General features: G+C 50.5%; 1 protein-coding gene across 1 annotated transcript; it reads right to left on the bottom strand.

The window, feature by feature from the left end:
• Positions 1-590: 590 nt before the first annotated feature.
• Positions 591-4,817, bottom strand: LOC144103831 (uncharacterized). Its single transcript, XM_077636532.1, has 2 exons — positions 3,234-4,817; positions 591-1,123 (listed from the first exon to the last, which is right to left on the bottom strand). Exons 1-2 carry the CDS (start codon positions 4,543-4,545, stop codon positions 1,053-1,055), a joined length of 1,383 nt encoding a protein of 460 aa, XP_077492658.1. The 5' UTR covers positions 4,546-4,817; the 3' UTR covers positions 591-1,052.
• Positions 4,818-16,121: the final 11,304 nt, after the last annotated feature.

The following is a 16,121-nucleotide window of genomic DNA, read 5'->3' on the forward strand; positions in this document are numbered from 1 at the left end:
CCAATATTCAAAGCTGAATTTTTACCGTCCACAGTTTTTTATTCCACCCCATTTTATTATCGTCCAGTCACCCGGGTCGCCTGTCCGAGCGTCTATGATTGTCCGGCCTTAAGGTACAGTGCCATACTGGGCCCATTACTGAATATAATTTGCGACACGAACGGTAAGCGGCACTGTGTTTCGCAATGAAAGCTTAGGAAGTGAATAACTTTTTCGCCCTCAAATCAAAAAAAAAAAGAATCCTAATGATACCTGGTGCACAGAGGATCTCTTTTATTTGCTTACACTTTTGAATTCGAGCAGGGGTTGAAACCAAAAGGAAGTTGAGCTTTCTATTTGTGGTAAAGTCAGCGCGAACCGCGCAGCATCTCGAACAATGGTCGGCAGTGAACAACAACGTTTATTGCCCAGAACCGCGATTATATACCCTCTCGTACTGAGAGGGTTACAGAAGAGGGAGAGAAGCATGAACGATAGGAACTCAGGCCAATAGGGGGGCGTGCGGCTGCCTTCGCTGGTCAGCACAAACCAAACAATTACAACATTTCTCCTCCCTTAAAAGTGAAACCGCTGTACCGGTTTTCTTATTCTAGTCGATCGTCTGAGCGTGGGCTGCAGGGGGTCAGTCAATCCCGCCGGAACCACTGGACGCTCCGTGATTGCTGGAGATGGTACTTCACTCTGGTCGGCTGCTAGCGGCTGAGGGCTTTGTTCTTGTTCCGACCCAGTGGTACTGGGCGTATGCACAGGTGACAGATCCACACTGGTCACCTGGTCAGGACCGCCTTCTAACTGCGCTCTTGCAGTGGCCTCTACAGACGCAGTCCCTGGCGTAAACTCTTGACGACGGCGGACTTGGTCGACGTGGCGCTGCACTGCTCCGGTTGGCGTGTTCACTGTTACCATTCTCGCCCCCGAAGTGGTCTGTACCCTCCCAGGCACCCATCTTTTGCCGGTGCCGTAATTTCGCACGTATACGCTGCTGCCTGGCGAGATGGTCCAGTCGTGAGCGTCCGACGACGAGTCCACAGCTCTGGGTGGGAGACATGTGTCTAGTCGGGAACGCAGCTGATAGCCGAGAAGCATCTCGGAAGGTGACCTTCCTTCTCTTTGGGCGGTCCGCCTGTAATTGAATAACAACCGCATGAGGTTATCTTCCAGCTGTCCGTCTCCCATTTTCCGCAACCCGTCCTTCACGGTCCGAACCGCTCTTTCTGCTGCTCCGTTAGATTGGGGATGGAAAGGCGCAGTGCGCAGGTGCACGATATTGTTTTTCGATATGAAAGTGGCGAATTCTTGACTTGTGAATTGTGTGCCATTATCGGACACGATTGTGCGTGGCACGCCAAACCGGCAAAACATGCTCCTTAAGCATCGGATTGTACTAGCTGTATTTGCGTGCTGCAAGGGTACTGCTTCAATCCACTTCGTGTGGGCATCAACCACTATTAGTATCATCTTGCCTGCTAACGGGCCTGCAAAATCGATGTGTATACGAGACCACCGGACCGCTGTCTTTGGCCAACTCACTGGTGGGGCTGCCGTAGGCATTGGCAGGCTTTGCACGCAGTTGCGGCACTGCGCAGACAAGTTTTGAATGTCCCTGTCCAGGCCTGGCCACCAAAATAATGACCGCGCGACTGATTTCATTGACGAGGAGCCCTGATGCGTTTCATGTAGCAGCTGCAGCATCCGTTCCCGCGCTTTCCGCGGTATCACCACTCTGTTGCCCCAGTAGATCAGACGGTGAGCCAACGATAGCTCCAGCTTACGATCAAAAAATGGCAACAAGTCTGGCGCCATTCCTTTAGTGGTTTGAGGCCATCCATGCAAAATGAAGTGCGTGACACTGGCTAACATCGGGTCCTTGGCCGTCAGCTCCTGCAATTCGTGCGTCGTCACTATACCTTCTTCCAGGGATTCCAATGAAAGGACATATTCCGGCGGTTCACCATCGGTCCCCGGTTCCATAGTCGGCGCTGGTAGCCTGCTGAGGGCATCTGCTGTCAGCAGCTGTTTCCCTGGCACGTACTGTAGCTTGTACTGGTAGCCACCCAAGAATAGCGCCCACCGTTGAATTCGCGCGGCAGCCATCGGTGGCGTCTGGCGGTCAGGTCTGAGCAGTCCCAGCAGTGGTTGATGGCCGGTCACCAGGGTAAACTGCCGACCTAGAAGATAGTCACGAAAGCGAGAAACGCCAAAGATGAGGGCTAGTGCTTCTCGCTCCAGCTGCGAGTAGTTTTGTTCTGCTTTTGTAAGTGTTCTGGAACGGAACCCAATTGGCCTGTGCTCATTTCCTATCGAATGAAACAGCACTGCGCCCACACCATACGGAGATGCGTCACACTCTAGTTTCAGCTCCTTGTTAGGATCAAAATGCACGAGAATTTGTGCATTTTTGAGGCTTTGTTTAGCTCGCTCGAACGCCAACTGCTGCGGCTGTAGCCACTCCCAACGGCTTCCTTTTTCCATGAGCCGATATAACGGGCTGAGCACAGTCGACATATTCGGCAGAAACCGTGCGTAGTACGTGAGCATACCAAGGAACGAACGTAGCTCGCTCACGTTACTCGGGCGCGGGGCTTGCATGATGGCGTCTACGTTCTTTTCCATAGGGTGTAGGCCTTGCCGATCGATACAATGCCCGAGGTAAGTCACTGAAGGCTGCCGGAACTTGCATTTGTCGGCCCTAAGCTTGACACCATGCTCTCGGAATCGTTCCAACACTTTCTTGAGCCGCGCTTCCTTGTCCCCTTTGCCTTCTGACACTAACACGTCGTCAAGGTAAGCTTGGACGCCTGGTAGCCCGCCGAGTACAGCGTCCATCTTCCTTTGAAATATAGCTGGGGCAGAAGCTATACCAAACGGGAGTCTGTTGTAACGAAAAAGTCCGCGATGTGTGTTAATGATACAAAGTCCGCGTGACGCTTCGTCAAGGGGCACTTGGTTGTACGCGTCCTTCAAATCCAAGGTGCTAAAGTATTCACCTCCATTTAAGTTTGCGAACATGTCCTCGATCACTGGAAGAGGGTAATGCTCGATATCACAGGCAGGGTTAAGCGTGACTTTGAAGTCTCCGCATATTCTTACGGTGCCATCTTTCTTCAAGACAACTACGATGGGCGTAGCCCATTCTGAATGTTGCACAGGAGATAAGACACCAAGGGACAATAACCGATCAATTTCACGAGAGACCTTATCACGGAAAGCGTAAGGAAGTGATCTGGCCTTACAGAATTTCGGTGTCGCCGTTTCCTTTAGTTTTAGGCTGGCTGGCGGTCCCTTGATGAGCCCCTGGTCTATCGAAAAAACATCCTTATACTCAGCGAGCAGTCTGTTCACCATGTGGTCACTCGGCGTGTTTCCTGTTGCCGAATCCGGCGCAGTGAGTTCTTCCATCGTAACACCCGTCTTGCCAAGTGCCGCAATCAGATCGCGGCCACATAGACTCGGTCCTGAACAGTCAAGCACCACGAGTGGACAGGTTACAGACACGTTCTTGAATTGCACCGGAAGTTCAAGTTCGCCAAGCACCGGCAGTTGTCCCGCGTAACATGACAACTTCACATGCGGCGATTTCAAGCGTGGCCACTGCGCTCTGTGTCGGTCGTAAACGTTCCGTGATATGACGCACACCGGGGATCCTGTGTCCACTTCCATGTCCAGATCTATTTCCCCCCACCGAAATGTGCGGCGTAACGGTGGTTCCAGGCCGTTTTTCCTACCAGAAATTAGCGTCCAGATGTGTGCCTCATCCTTGTTCTCGTTTCTAGACGCGGTTTCAACTGTCAGTGTCTTGACACTCGCGGTTCGCCTAGCAGCATTTTCATCTGTTCTCGCCCTGTAGCATTTCTTCGCCAAATGACCACGTTGCCTGCAGCGGAAACACCGTGCGTTAGCCCAGCGGCAGGCGTTATCATCGTGCTTCGTGCTTCCACATCGTCCGCACTCTTGCGCTGCCCCGCTGGTATCTCGCGACGAAGAGCGATGACTGGCTTGCATTCTTAGCACCGTTGGTGGTGCTCCACTGATATCGTTTGCATCGTTCTCGGCTGTTTCTGCTGCTATTGCCAGCGCTTCGGCCTCCTCCAGCGTCAAGTCTTTCTTCGCCAGTAACTGCTTGCGTAGGTTAGTTGAGCGTACACCGCAAACAATTCTATCCCGCAGCATTCGGTCTAGCGCACTCCCAAAGTTGCAGCCGTCTGCTATGCGCCGTATTTCGACCAGAAATGCGCGCACTGCCTCACCCTCTTGCTGGCAACGGGTGAAAAATTTATAGCTCTCCGCTATCTCGTGACGCTTCGGGTCGTAGTAGCTGTTTAAAGCTGCGACTGCTTCATCATAGGTGAGGGAATTCGGTGTCCGGGGTGCAATCCGTCCCGCTAACACTTGCACCGTCTGCGTGCTGAGTGCTGCCACAAGCAAGGCTCGCTGCTGCTTTGAGTCAGTAATAGCATTGGCTTCAAAATATGCTTCTGCCCTTATAAGGTACGCTTTCCACTTATCTGACGTGTCGTCGAAGGTCGGGAGCTGCAGGCTGGTCATAGTTCTCGTCGGTGCTTCAAGTTGCGACAGGCTGTCGGCTTCAACTTTTACCGCATGGGTAGTTTCCGCACTCGTCTCCACTGTGGTAAAGTCAGCGCGAACCGCGCAGCATCTCGAACAATGGTCGGCAGTGAACAACAACGTTTATTGCCCAGAACCGCGATTATATACCCTCTCGTACTGAGAGGGTTACAGAAGAGGGAGAGAAGCATGAACGATAGGAACTCAGGCCAATAGGGGGGCGTGCGGCTGCCTTCGCTGGTCAGCACAAACCAAACAATTACAACACTATTACTTTTGTATTAACTGTTTTTGGCTCCTGCAGACGAAAAAGACGTTTATTCTCGTATTTTGGTGCTGCTATTCTTAAGAGGCATTTAGTTGTCATTAATTATGAGGAAGCTGATTGCATGGCTGTACTTATGCAATTTTGTAATCATGACAAACAGCTCCAAGTAGTCTCGAATAACATAAAAGCTTGCTGCCAGTTGCTCAATGTGCCGCATAGCCTTCGCCATGACGGCTCAGAAGAGGCAACTAAAAGTCTTCTTGACTTGATCGGCTGTTATGGCCTAGACTGTTCTATGTTGTAGACCCTATATATCAATGTTTGAGCACTACTTACACGGTCTCCCAACGAGAAGACATTTTTTTGCAGTAACTGCTGCAGGTATATTAGAACAGTGGAATAAGGCACGCATATTCGTTCATTGAGTGCAAAGCTCGCCACTCTTTATTTGTGCCCTTCAATACCTAGTGATATTTCGCTGCGATCGACATGATTAGTCTATGGGAGCTTAACCTCCCAAAGCGACCCTGGCTATGAGGGGTGCCGTAGAGGAGAGCCTCGGGAATTTTGACCACCCGGGTATCTAAAACGTGCACTGGCATCGAACAGTACATTGACTTCTAGCATTTTGCCTTCATCGATATGAGACCGCCACGGCCGGGATCAAACTCGCGTCTTTGGTGTCAGCAGCTGAGCGCCGTGTCCAATGAGCCATCGTAGTGGAACTCTTCGTTAGATATTGATCCACACTTATATTTATGTTTTAGGAGGGTTTCACGTCCCGTAGCAACTCAGGCTATGAGGGAGGCCTTAGTGAATGGCTCCGGAAATTTAGATCACTTGGGGTACTCTAACGTGCACTGACATTGCATAGTACAAGGGCCTCTGGAACTGCGTCTTCATTGAAATTTGGCCGCCGCGGCCGGGATCGAGCCCGCTTCTTTTGGGTCACAGCGGAGGCGAACCACATCTAAGTGACAACGACATCCTTTATGCCTCTTGGTTTCGTTGACTGTTCCCTTTCGTCATATATCTGTTATAGCATGTTGCATATCGATCCACAGGTGTGTAGCATGCTAGAACCAATACATGACGAAAGCGAACAGTCAGCGAAACCAAGGAGCATAAGGAATGTCATGTTTTCAGTTTCTGTTACTAATTCCATTATTATACTGAATTTATTGATGGTTCAAAGATAATAAATTAGAAGCAGAATAAAAGAAAAACCACAAGACGCAGTTGACATCCGAACTAACAACATCCGAATTTTGTTTTGAGTGCTGTACAAACTGAGCTACAGTGAAAGCTGTCTGGTCTTTTGCTTTCTCAGGAATTTATGAGTAGCGTTACCGAACCTTGAGAGTGTTCACCAGTGCCACTCTCTTCCTTAGCGGCGGATATAGTTGATCCTGTATTAGTGCGAGTGCCACTTAGGAACGTGACGAAACAATGAGGGCGGAAACCGATCCAGAACCCTATTATGGTGTTTTGGGCACCAAGGTTGCTAGATTTGAGGCCTTACTGGCTGAGGAGATAGTTGAATGAAAAAAAGGTGCTCATTTTAACATACAGGACGGAAGATAGCAGTCACCGGAACCCAGGAGCATCGGGGATGTTCGTTTAGACCCAGAGCTCCACATCTCGCCTACAAACATTGAAGATCATGCTACGGCGCAGATATGCCCTTGAAGAGGCCTCAATTAAAAACAAATGCACAAGAAAATTGTGGGATATGGGGGAATCGAAAGCGGACCTCGGCCATGCGAGACGAGGACGCTTTCACACCGCCACGGCTGTCATTTTTTTTAATTGTTGGATGGGAATAGTTCCAAAAGGAAAAATTTAAACATGCTTACGCCACGAAACGCCAGGCCAACATAACCCTGCACGTCCCCATGTTCTTTAAAATCAAAAGACTGGGAGGCACACACATGCGCCAAGATGGGGAGACACCTGGACGGCTCTTCCAGGGCAGCATATACTGTCCGCACCACAACCCACTGCTCGCGAAACCAAGATTTTGATGACCATGGTGATTGGGCATGGCCGTCAATCATGCGGTTCCTCCAGAGACTAAATAGTCCCCGCAACATGATATTGTCACGGACGCCGGTAGGACGTTCAATCCCTGGCAGAACAGTACCTGGCGAGCACACTGCGCAGAGCGTAGCCGGCAGGGGCCTAGCACCGAGCAGAAGAGGACGAAGTCCTGCGCGCGACAAAGGTCGAAGACAGACCGCACGGGGGAGCCGGTAGCGTGATGGCTAAACTAAGTGCGGCATTGCCCGTCCCCTCTGGAAAGGCATCGACTCGATGCCTGACAGTGAGGGGGAGCCACGTGTTGGTGTTAACAGAATCCCAGGCACCGAACGTGGTGAGAGTTGTCCTAGCGGGCATGGTATGGCTTGAGTCTTGCGACGTGCACAATTTCGGATGTCGGCGGGCGTCTGGAAGAAAGAACACTCCCTTGCGGGCGCACTTCATACGTAACGTCGCCGAGTTGGCGGAGTACCTCGTAGGGACCGAAGTAACGGCGCAAAAGCTTCTCTGAGCGACCGCGCAGAAGGATGGGGCTCCAAACCCACACTTGATCGCCAGGCTGGAAAATGACTTCGCGGTGACAGAGGTTATAGCGGTGAGCATCGACTCCTTGCCGCACGCAGGTTCGTTGCCGAGCCAGCCGGCGGGCAGCCTCTGCATGGCGAACGAATGCCTCAGCGTCGGCAACGGATGGGCGGGCAATATCGGGCAACAACATCGTGTCCAACATAGTCACGACTTCACGACCGTGTACCAACGAAATGGCGTGAACCCCGTTGTCTCTTGAAGGGCAGTATTGTAGGCAAACGTGACGTACGGTAGGATTTCTTCCCAGTTCTTATGGTCGTCGTCGACGTACACAGAAATCATATCAGCGATAGTCTTATTGAAGCGCTCGGTTAGGCCGTTGGTTTGAGGATGGTAAGCTGAGGTCTTACGATGACTTGTGCCACTGAGCCGCATAACTTCCTGAGTAAGCGTGGACGTGAACGCTGTGCCTCGGTCAGTTAAAACAACATAAGGGGCGCCATGGCGGAGGACTATGCTGATGATGAAAAAGTCAGCAATTTCAGCAGCAGTGGCGCGGGGAAGGGCTTTCGTCTCACAATACCGGGCGAGGTAGTCGGTGGCAACCACAATATACCGGTTACCCAATGATGACGTGGGAAATGGGCCCAGTAAGTCCATGCCGACTTGGTGGAAAGGAATTCTCGGCGGAGCAATGGGTTGGAGCAAGCCAGCCGGCTTGAAAGGTGGTTTCTTCCGACGTTGACACTCGCGGTAAGTACGTACATAACTCTTGACAGTCGCAGAAAGCCGGGGCCAGTAATAACGGTGACGAACTCCTGCCATCGTTCGAGAAAACCCGAGGTGGCCGGAAGGAAGCACGTCGTGGCATGCCGGCAAAACGTCAGTACGGAGTGCCGTTGGAACCACGAGCAGGTAACCAGAGTCCGTCGGGGCGTAATTTCGTTTGTAGAGGACGCCATCTCGCAAGCAAAACGACGACAAGCCACGCGCGAATAGACGAGGCGGTAACGAGGCGGTACCCTCAAGATAATGGACGAGTGGCCGCAATTCCGTGTCGTCCCTCTGGTGTTGAGCGAGGTCGGACGTGGTCAGAGCACCAATAAAGAGGGGGTCATCTTCGAGGTCATCAGAGCTGGACGGGATAGGAGCACGGGACAAGCAGTCTGCATCGCTGTGTTTGTTGCCCGACTTGTAGACAACTGTTACATCAAATTCTTGCAAGCGAAGGCTCCAACGAGCTAGCCGGCCCGAGGGGTCTTTAAGATTCGCGAGCCAGCACAGTGAGTGGTGGTCACTCACGACCCGAAACGGGCGACCATACAAGTAGGGCCGGAACTTCGTTATCGCCCACACAACAACTAGGCGCTCCTTTTCAGTGGTTGAGTAATTGGCCTCGGACCGAGACAGCGTGCGGCTGCCGTAAGCAATCACACGCTCAACACCATCTTGCCACTGGACGAGGACTGCACCGAGGCCAATGTTGCTGGCATCGGTGTGAAGTTCTGTATCTGCCTCCTCGTCAAAATGGGCAAGAATGGGCGTCGTTTGTAGGCGTTTGCGGAGCTTTTCGAAGGCGTCCTGCTGTTCCTGTGCCCAGACGAAAGGCTGATCGTCTTTTGTCAGCCCTGTGAGAGGCTCAGTCAGCCTGGAGAAGTCTTGCACGAAGCGTCGGTAATATGCGCAGAGGCCAAGAAACCGGCGCACAGCTCGCTTATCAGTGGGAGTCGGGAACGCAGCTACAGCAGCCGTCTTGTCGGGGTCGGGGCTGACATCCTCAGGTGTCACAACATGGCCCAAAAACATAAGCCGTTGGTACGCGACGTGGCATTTTTCGGGTTTTAGAGATAGACCGGCTGATCGGATGGCCGTCAATACTGCACTCAAGCGTTTGAGATGTTCTTCGTAGGTCGCAGCGAAAATAACCACATCATCAAGATAGACGAGACACGACTGCCGTTTGAGGCCAACCAGGACAGTGTCCATCATTCGTTTAAAGGTGGCAGGAGCGGTACACAGACCAAAGGGGAGCACCTTGAACTCGTACAAACCGTCAGGCGTTATGAACGCGGTCTTTTCACGGTCACGTTCATCGACTTCGATCTGCCAGTACCCTTGCGTAGATCAAGAGAGGAATAGTATCGGGCATGACGCAGGCGATCGAACGAGTCATCAATTCGGGGCAACGGATAAACGTCCTTTTTAGTAATCTTGTTGAGGCGACGATAGTCGACGCAGAATCGGAGAGTGCCATCTTTCTTGGCGACCAGCACAACTGGCGAAGCCCACGGGCTTGTTGACCGCTGGATAACCTCGTCGCGGAGCATTTCCTCGACCTGCCTCCGAATCACCTCCCGTTCTTTCGCAGACACTCGATAGGGGTGGTGTTGTATAGGCCTCTCGCCTTCATCCACTACAATGCGGTGTTTAGCGACCGATGTTTGTCGAACTTTAGAAGTGGTCGCAAAGCAGTCACGAAAAGAGTCGACGATCATTTGGAGGCGGTGTTCCTGATCGGCGGTTAGGTCGGGGTTCACGTCAGTCATAACGGAGGCGTCAGACGTCGATGCATGGGTGTCGTTGAGGGAGCAGGCGCAGTGGGAGACTGAGTCACTAATTTCATCGAAATAGGCTATGGCGGTTGCTTGCGGCAAGTGGCGGTATTCGGCGCTAAAGTTCGTAACAAAAAGCTGCGTTCGCAGTCCGCGGAGGGAAGTAACACCCCGCGCAACGCAGACTTGTTGACTCAGCAGTAACGACAGGTTACCTTCCGCAATCCCGTGAGGAGTGCGTGGGTTGGAGCATTCCACCGTAATAAACAAACTGGAGCGTGGTGGTAGCGTGACATTGTCATCACACACGCGAAAAACAGGCCTGTCGGGCTCGCTGCTGTCGGCTATGGCACAATGAGGTGAGAACGTCACGACAAGTTCGCGGAGGTTGATTATCGCACCGTGTTCCCGAAGAAAATCTAACCCGAGGATGAGGTCCTTCGAGCAATGAGCCAACACAGCGAAGCAGGCAGTGAAGGTGACACCACGAATCTCCATTCTAGCGGTGCAGACGCCAAGCGGTGTCACCAGATGGCCTCCAGCTGTCCGGATGTGTGTTCCAGGCCAAGGTGTCAGTACTTTCCTCAGGACAAGCGTCAGACCACGACTCATGACGGAGAAATCGGCGCCGGTATCTACGAGAGCAGTCACGCGGCGGCCATCAACGATGACCGAGATTTCAGCCGAAGCTTGGTCACCGTCAGAAAAACGCTGTTTGAGGGAGGTCGGACTAGGGGATCGTTCTCGCGGTCGGGTTGGGGCGTCAAGCGGAGGCGTCTCCGTCGAAAAGTCGTCGGACTTAAGGGTCGTTCAGAGTGTCCAATTGAGGCGTCAAGCGAAGAAGGCGTCTCTGGGCGTCGAAAGGTCGTCGCGGCGTGGGGTCGGAGGTCGGGTCGCATGCTAACGTCGGTGAGCGGAGGATGTTCGTCATTATGTCCGGTGACGGCGGCCCTACCTCCGGGGGTCGCCGTCCTCAGTTTTCCCGGCGCGGGCTGGAGGACTGCCGGACGTAGGACTGGCGAACTGGTGAAGAAAACCGTCGAGGCGACGGTGACCTGGACTGACATTGGGCAGTGGGTACAGGTGGGACGTTGGCCGCTAGGTACTGATCGATCTCGCGGGGTCGTTCACCATAGCGCGGCAGGGGTGCGTCGGGCGAAAAGCCGCGCAGGCCAATCCGGCGGTACGGGCAGTGACGACGGATGTGGCCTGCTTCGCCGCAATGGAAGCACAGGGGCCTGTTGTTCGGCGTTCGCCACATGTTTGCCTTCGTGACGGGTGGGCGGTCGTCTGGCAGCGCTGTCGTATGCGGGAATCGGTGGGACGGCGCGGTAGGGGCAGGAGAGTAGAACGCCGGCGGTGGTGGCGCAGGACTTCGCAATGTCTCGCTGTATGTCATCACATAGGGCGCTGGTGGTGGCGGCGGTGGAGTGGGCTGCACCGTGCTGCGTATCTCGTCACGGACAGCCTCCGAGATGGCGGTGACACTAGGAGGCTGCTCCACAGAGCGAAGTTTCTGCAGCTCTTCGCGAACGATACAAGTACAAGTACAAGTACAGGTACAAGTAGTTACTTGATCCTGTGTACAGGAATCGGGAGTCTTTGTTCACATATAATGTTTGTCTCAAATATTTCGATCTCTTGGATCTTATTTTGCACGGTTAGCGACACCAGCACTCTGCGAAACTCCTCTCTGATTGGCGTCGACGAAACGCGCCAACCATCAACGTTTCTGTTACAAGAACACGACACCCGAGTTTTTCCGATGCTCGTTTCGTAATGAATGAACGTTGGCTACCATCGTCAAAGAGAGCACGTAAGTGTACCCCTTTAGTTTCAACGGCACACAACGCCGTTGCCGTTTCTAGCAGTACTTCTCATTTGCGACTATCTTTCACTGTAGATTGCAAGTTCACTGAGACTGTTGTCACAATGGTTGCTTTCGATTTGACTTTGGTATGTGTAAAATCTGGATCGCACATTATCCTAGCATGCCACCCTGCACAGTTACCGCATTTAATGCTGCTTCTGCACTCGTTAGAACGGTGAGTTGGCTTCGTAAAGTGGAAGCAGCGTCTTCCCCAACGTAGAATTTTCTTTCCTTCTAATGAAATGCCAGCACGGCACACTTTGGTTTCGTGGTTATTCTTATTGCAAAGGAAACAATGATCTGTTCTTGCGGATTGTTGTAGTAGAGCTGCTGTGGATTTAAATTTCGTTCAAGTGCTATTCTTGCAACTCCCAGTTGGGTTTAACACCTTAAGCATTGAAACCTGGTGCTTTTTGCTAGTACCTTGCTGAGCAACCAGGCTCTCGCGGCTTTGCACTTCAATCCTCAAAAAATCAATTAACTTCGAGAATAAAGACAGAGTACCTTTTTCAGCTTTTTTTGTCGGCTGTCCCGAAGCGTCTTCGCTTTGCAACAAAGATCCAATTCGTTGCGTGTTCTGTGTTGACGTTTCCGAGGTTTGCTCCCTCGCCAGGGCTCGGTAGAACTCCAGCAATATTTTTTGCGTTTGTACTACGGGGTAGAGTAACATATTTCGCGTAGTACAGCGGGGTAGAGTAACATGCCCTATGTCTCCTGTTTCTGGCCGAGCGCCTCCACGCCACAGAGGCTAGAGACGAGGGTGTCATATAACCGTCGGAGAGACTGTGTGTCGTCGGCGCTTCGCGCAGGTTCAAGGTGCAAGAGCTCTCGCATGTGCGCTTGTACGATGGCGTCTTCACCGCCGAAGCGTTTTTTCAGCAGCAAGATGGCGTCGCCATGGCACTGCGATGTGGGCGCAAGGCCATTGATCGTTCTTGCGGCTTTGCCGGTCACAATCAATTTTAAATACCTGATGGTCAGCCCAAGGTCGTCAGTCGATCGTTTTTGGGAATCATTTGCTCGTACTGTTTCCAAAATACTTGCCAGGCCATATCTTTGCCGTCAATTTTTACGAGCTCTAATTTTGAAAGCTTCACCTGGCAGGTCATGGTTGCCGCACCTGCGTCGTTGCTAGATGATGGCTCTTCTTTCGGCTGCGTCTTGCCTTGAACTTCTTCTACCGCAGCTTGGAGATTCGCGATGCATGTAACGGTCTTGTCGTCATACTCTATGGTTTGGGTATAGTCCTGCTCCGCTCCTTCCACTGGCAGTAGCTCCTCGACAGCGGCGTTAGCTTCGATTAGACTGGTCTGCAGAGAGCTCATTTTTGCAAAGAAAACACCGAGTTCTTTTTCGTTGCCCGTGCGCCTTGTCATGCAGGAGTCAATATCTGCAAAAAGTCGAGTAACCTGTGGCTGGAGAGCTTATCTCTTCGCTTTGCATCTCTCCATGCCGATGCACTCGGTAGCACGGGGCGGCGGCTTCGGAGTAGAAATTGACTTTTTCTTCATTATTCGTTGCCGTCGCATCCAGGTAGTCGCCTTCGTTAGGTCTCGGAGGTATATTCCGGGTTTCGGCCCCAGGATATATTTATGAGGCTTTTGTTAAATATAAAAACTTTGTTGAGCGAGTACAAACGACATCCGTTTATTTCGAGTTACAGGACACGACTGCCCCTCCAAGGGGCGCTCAGGGGTTTATTTTTCCCAGCATGCTTGGCTTGTCACGCGTTCCGACGTGGAGTGGTCTTGTTTAGGTTTCGGTTTCGCAACAATTACTATAGTGATGTTCGCATATTTGATATTTTCGACTATAGTGAATTAGCCTTTTTGAGCTTTGATTGGTATTCCTTAACAGTGTGAAAAAGTAAAGAAATAATTATAATAAACATTATCTTCGAAAAGATAGATTGAGTGCCGTGTTTAAACGCCGCCCGATAGATATTCACGCTAATCTGTTTTAATAATTATTTTTATTCGTTTGGAACAGTACATGGAGCCGTTAATATGTCATAAAGTACTTACTTTCCCATATATGATATATCCTGGCGTGGGGACTATAATAAAGTAGTTTTCTTAGTCTAATTGAACAGTGCCACTTTGATAGTGGTCAGTTTATTACTAAAGAGGCCTCGCCCGTTTGAACTTCTCTCCACCTCCTGGTAGGCGATAGCCGTGGGTTTGCGTCAAGGACAAGAACTGAAGTATTCTTTACTGCAGTCTTCCTGAGATAGCCCAACTCCTTTTCCTGTAGCCCGGAGGTTGCGTTTGGAAGGGTATTAGTTAGTTATTACTGCTTTAATTTTGAAACCAATAACAAAATATTTCGGTCTATGGCCATATTTCCTTGCTGTTCTGGTATGTCACGGAGGACAATAATTCCATATCAAAAGTATGTTTTTTGATGCTACATCGAGCAAAAACGTAATAAATTGAGGAAATGGATAGCGCTTCCCCGTCGAAAGTTCCACGGAGCTGTCCCGGTGAAGCATGATTGCCCCATGCTGATTAGGTCATCACGACTACGGCTGAAGCTTTGTTTCAGTTTGCCATCAATGGCACGTGGACCTAATTAGAAAAAGAAGGCTGAAAAAAGTTCAGATGACATTGTGGCAGTTTTTGTGGTCAGTTGTTTTGACGAGACACTCTTATTGCATTTCCTGTCAGTCATGTTTCCAGCCCTAAATGCGGCAAAATGACCCCCTTATATAGGATAAAGTATTGTGTGTCTAATAGTAAAAAAGGAAATCAGTGTGAGCTCAGAACTGTACTGACAGTTCTGGTATGGCGTTTTACACAATTAAAAAAAACATGAAGCGAATTCGCTTGCAGGTCGATTTCTGTGTCTCAGAAAAATATTTCAGGTGCATGGAGCATCTGTTCAATCCATCTCTACCTGTAATCATATAAACTTCTTTAAAACACAAAATATTTGCTCAGTTACCATGCGTCTTGATTATCATACGAGTAAACATCGGTGTCTTGAATGTAACAATAACGATCCTACATATCTCAAAAAGACTGAATTTACAACTTGCTCCATGCTACATAAAAAAGCGATAACGCATTCTAGCCCTCACAGAACTCAGGTTGCTTACAAACTATCATACATTCCTCTAAGATGCAGCAAAAGCGATTTTTCTCTAAGGTGTATTTCCGACAGCGCCTACATCTCTGTATGTTGTTAATATTTCAGTTAAAATCTCTATCTAATATATCCCTGGGCAGCTACATAATACTGCTACAATGGGATGCTCATTCCCGGAAAACAATTGGAGAGGACACTATAACTCCTCCTTCAGTGTATGGCTCGATATTGTAGCGAGCGAATTCTCATATATCCCATATATTTCCATATGTACTTGGCATTCATACATCACTGGAAGTCTTCCTCCTACCCTTCCTGGGGCACCGGTGCAGCGGTTGGGCGATGCAGCACTTCAATTCGATTACAGGTGCTCCCAGTGGTTACCCTTGTGCGTTCCAGTTTGCTCTTCCCTAGAGACCAATAATTAACTTGACTGCTACCTGCCACTGTAGGGAGTTTGCTAACTATCCCTTGAACAAGTTATGATGCCGCATGGTCACGTGACCTAGGCGGCCAACCTGCCTCCTAGGCTGAAGAGTTACTTTATAGTATAACTCTACAAGAGCTCCAGGTTTGTTTCCCCTTCGCCGCTCACGTCTCAATTGGATAAACGCGATCACATGGTTGAAAAGCATCCTTGCATTGCAGCTAAGCCAACTGGTTTGCTTCGTTTATCACTAGATCGTTCCTGTCGGTCCATTCGTACACCCGCTGCTCTCGGGCTTTGCGGGATTTTATTTTGTCCCAGAGGATATGTTAACTGAAAGCCATGTTTTCTTATCAATAACACGCAATTTTCCACAAGTCTTCGCTGACTATTAATAGAAAACGTTTGTGATTGGTGGCGCTCACAACAGCTGCCGCCAACCAACCACAAGGCCGATATTTCCTTCGTAACTCATTCAGATAGTCCTTGGTGCAGCCTGCTCATTATTAGGATCCTATTTCAAGCAATGCAACAACAATGTGGTTAAAATAAATTATTTTGCGAGCCAAAATAAAATTTATTGAGCTTGCAATCGCTCTAACCACTGCTGCAATTTTCCCTCCTGCATGCAAAAGTTCCGGCTTTCTCATAATATGGGTACTTGGGGCAACAATATGGCGGTCAAGCAGGCAACTATAGTTACTTACATAGTAACTCGACCGTAGTGGATTGACCGTGGCATTGTTTCTGGATATCAAGGGCGCGTACGACAACGTAACGCAT

Source organism: Amblyomma americanum, chromosome 9 (genome assembly GCF_052857255.1).
Source record: "Amblyomma americanum isolate KBUSLIRL-KWMA chromosome 9, ASM5285725v1, whole genome shotgun sequence".
In the NCBI taxonomy this organism is placed as follows: Eukaryota; Metazoa; Arthropoda; class Arachnida; order Ixodida; family Ixodidae; genus Amblyomma; species Amblyomma americanum.

Coding starts and splice junctions, on each gene's coding strand:
- LOC144103831 (XM_077636532.1), bottom strand. CDS start 4,545: ATGACCAGCCTGCAGCTCCCGACCTTCGACGACACGTCAGATAAGTGG. Junction 1,124..3,233: donor AACGGCGACACCGAAATTCT/GTAAGGCCAGAT, acceptor ATTCAATTACAG/GCGGACCGCCCAAAGAGAAG.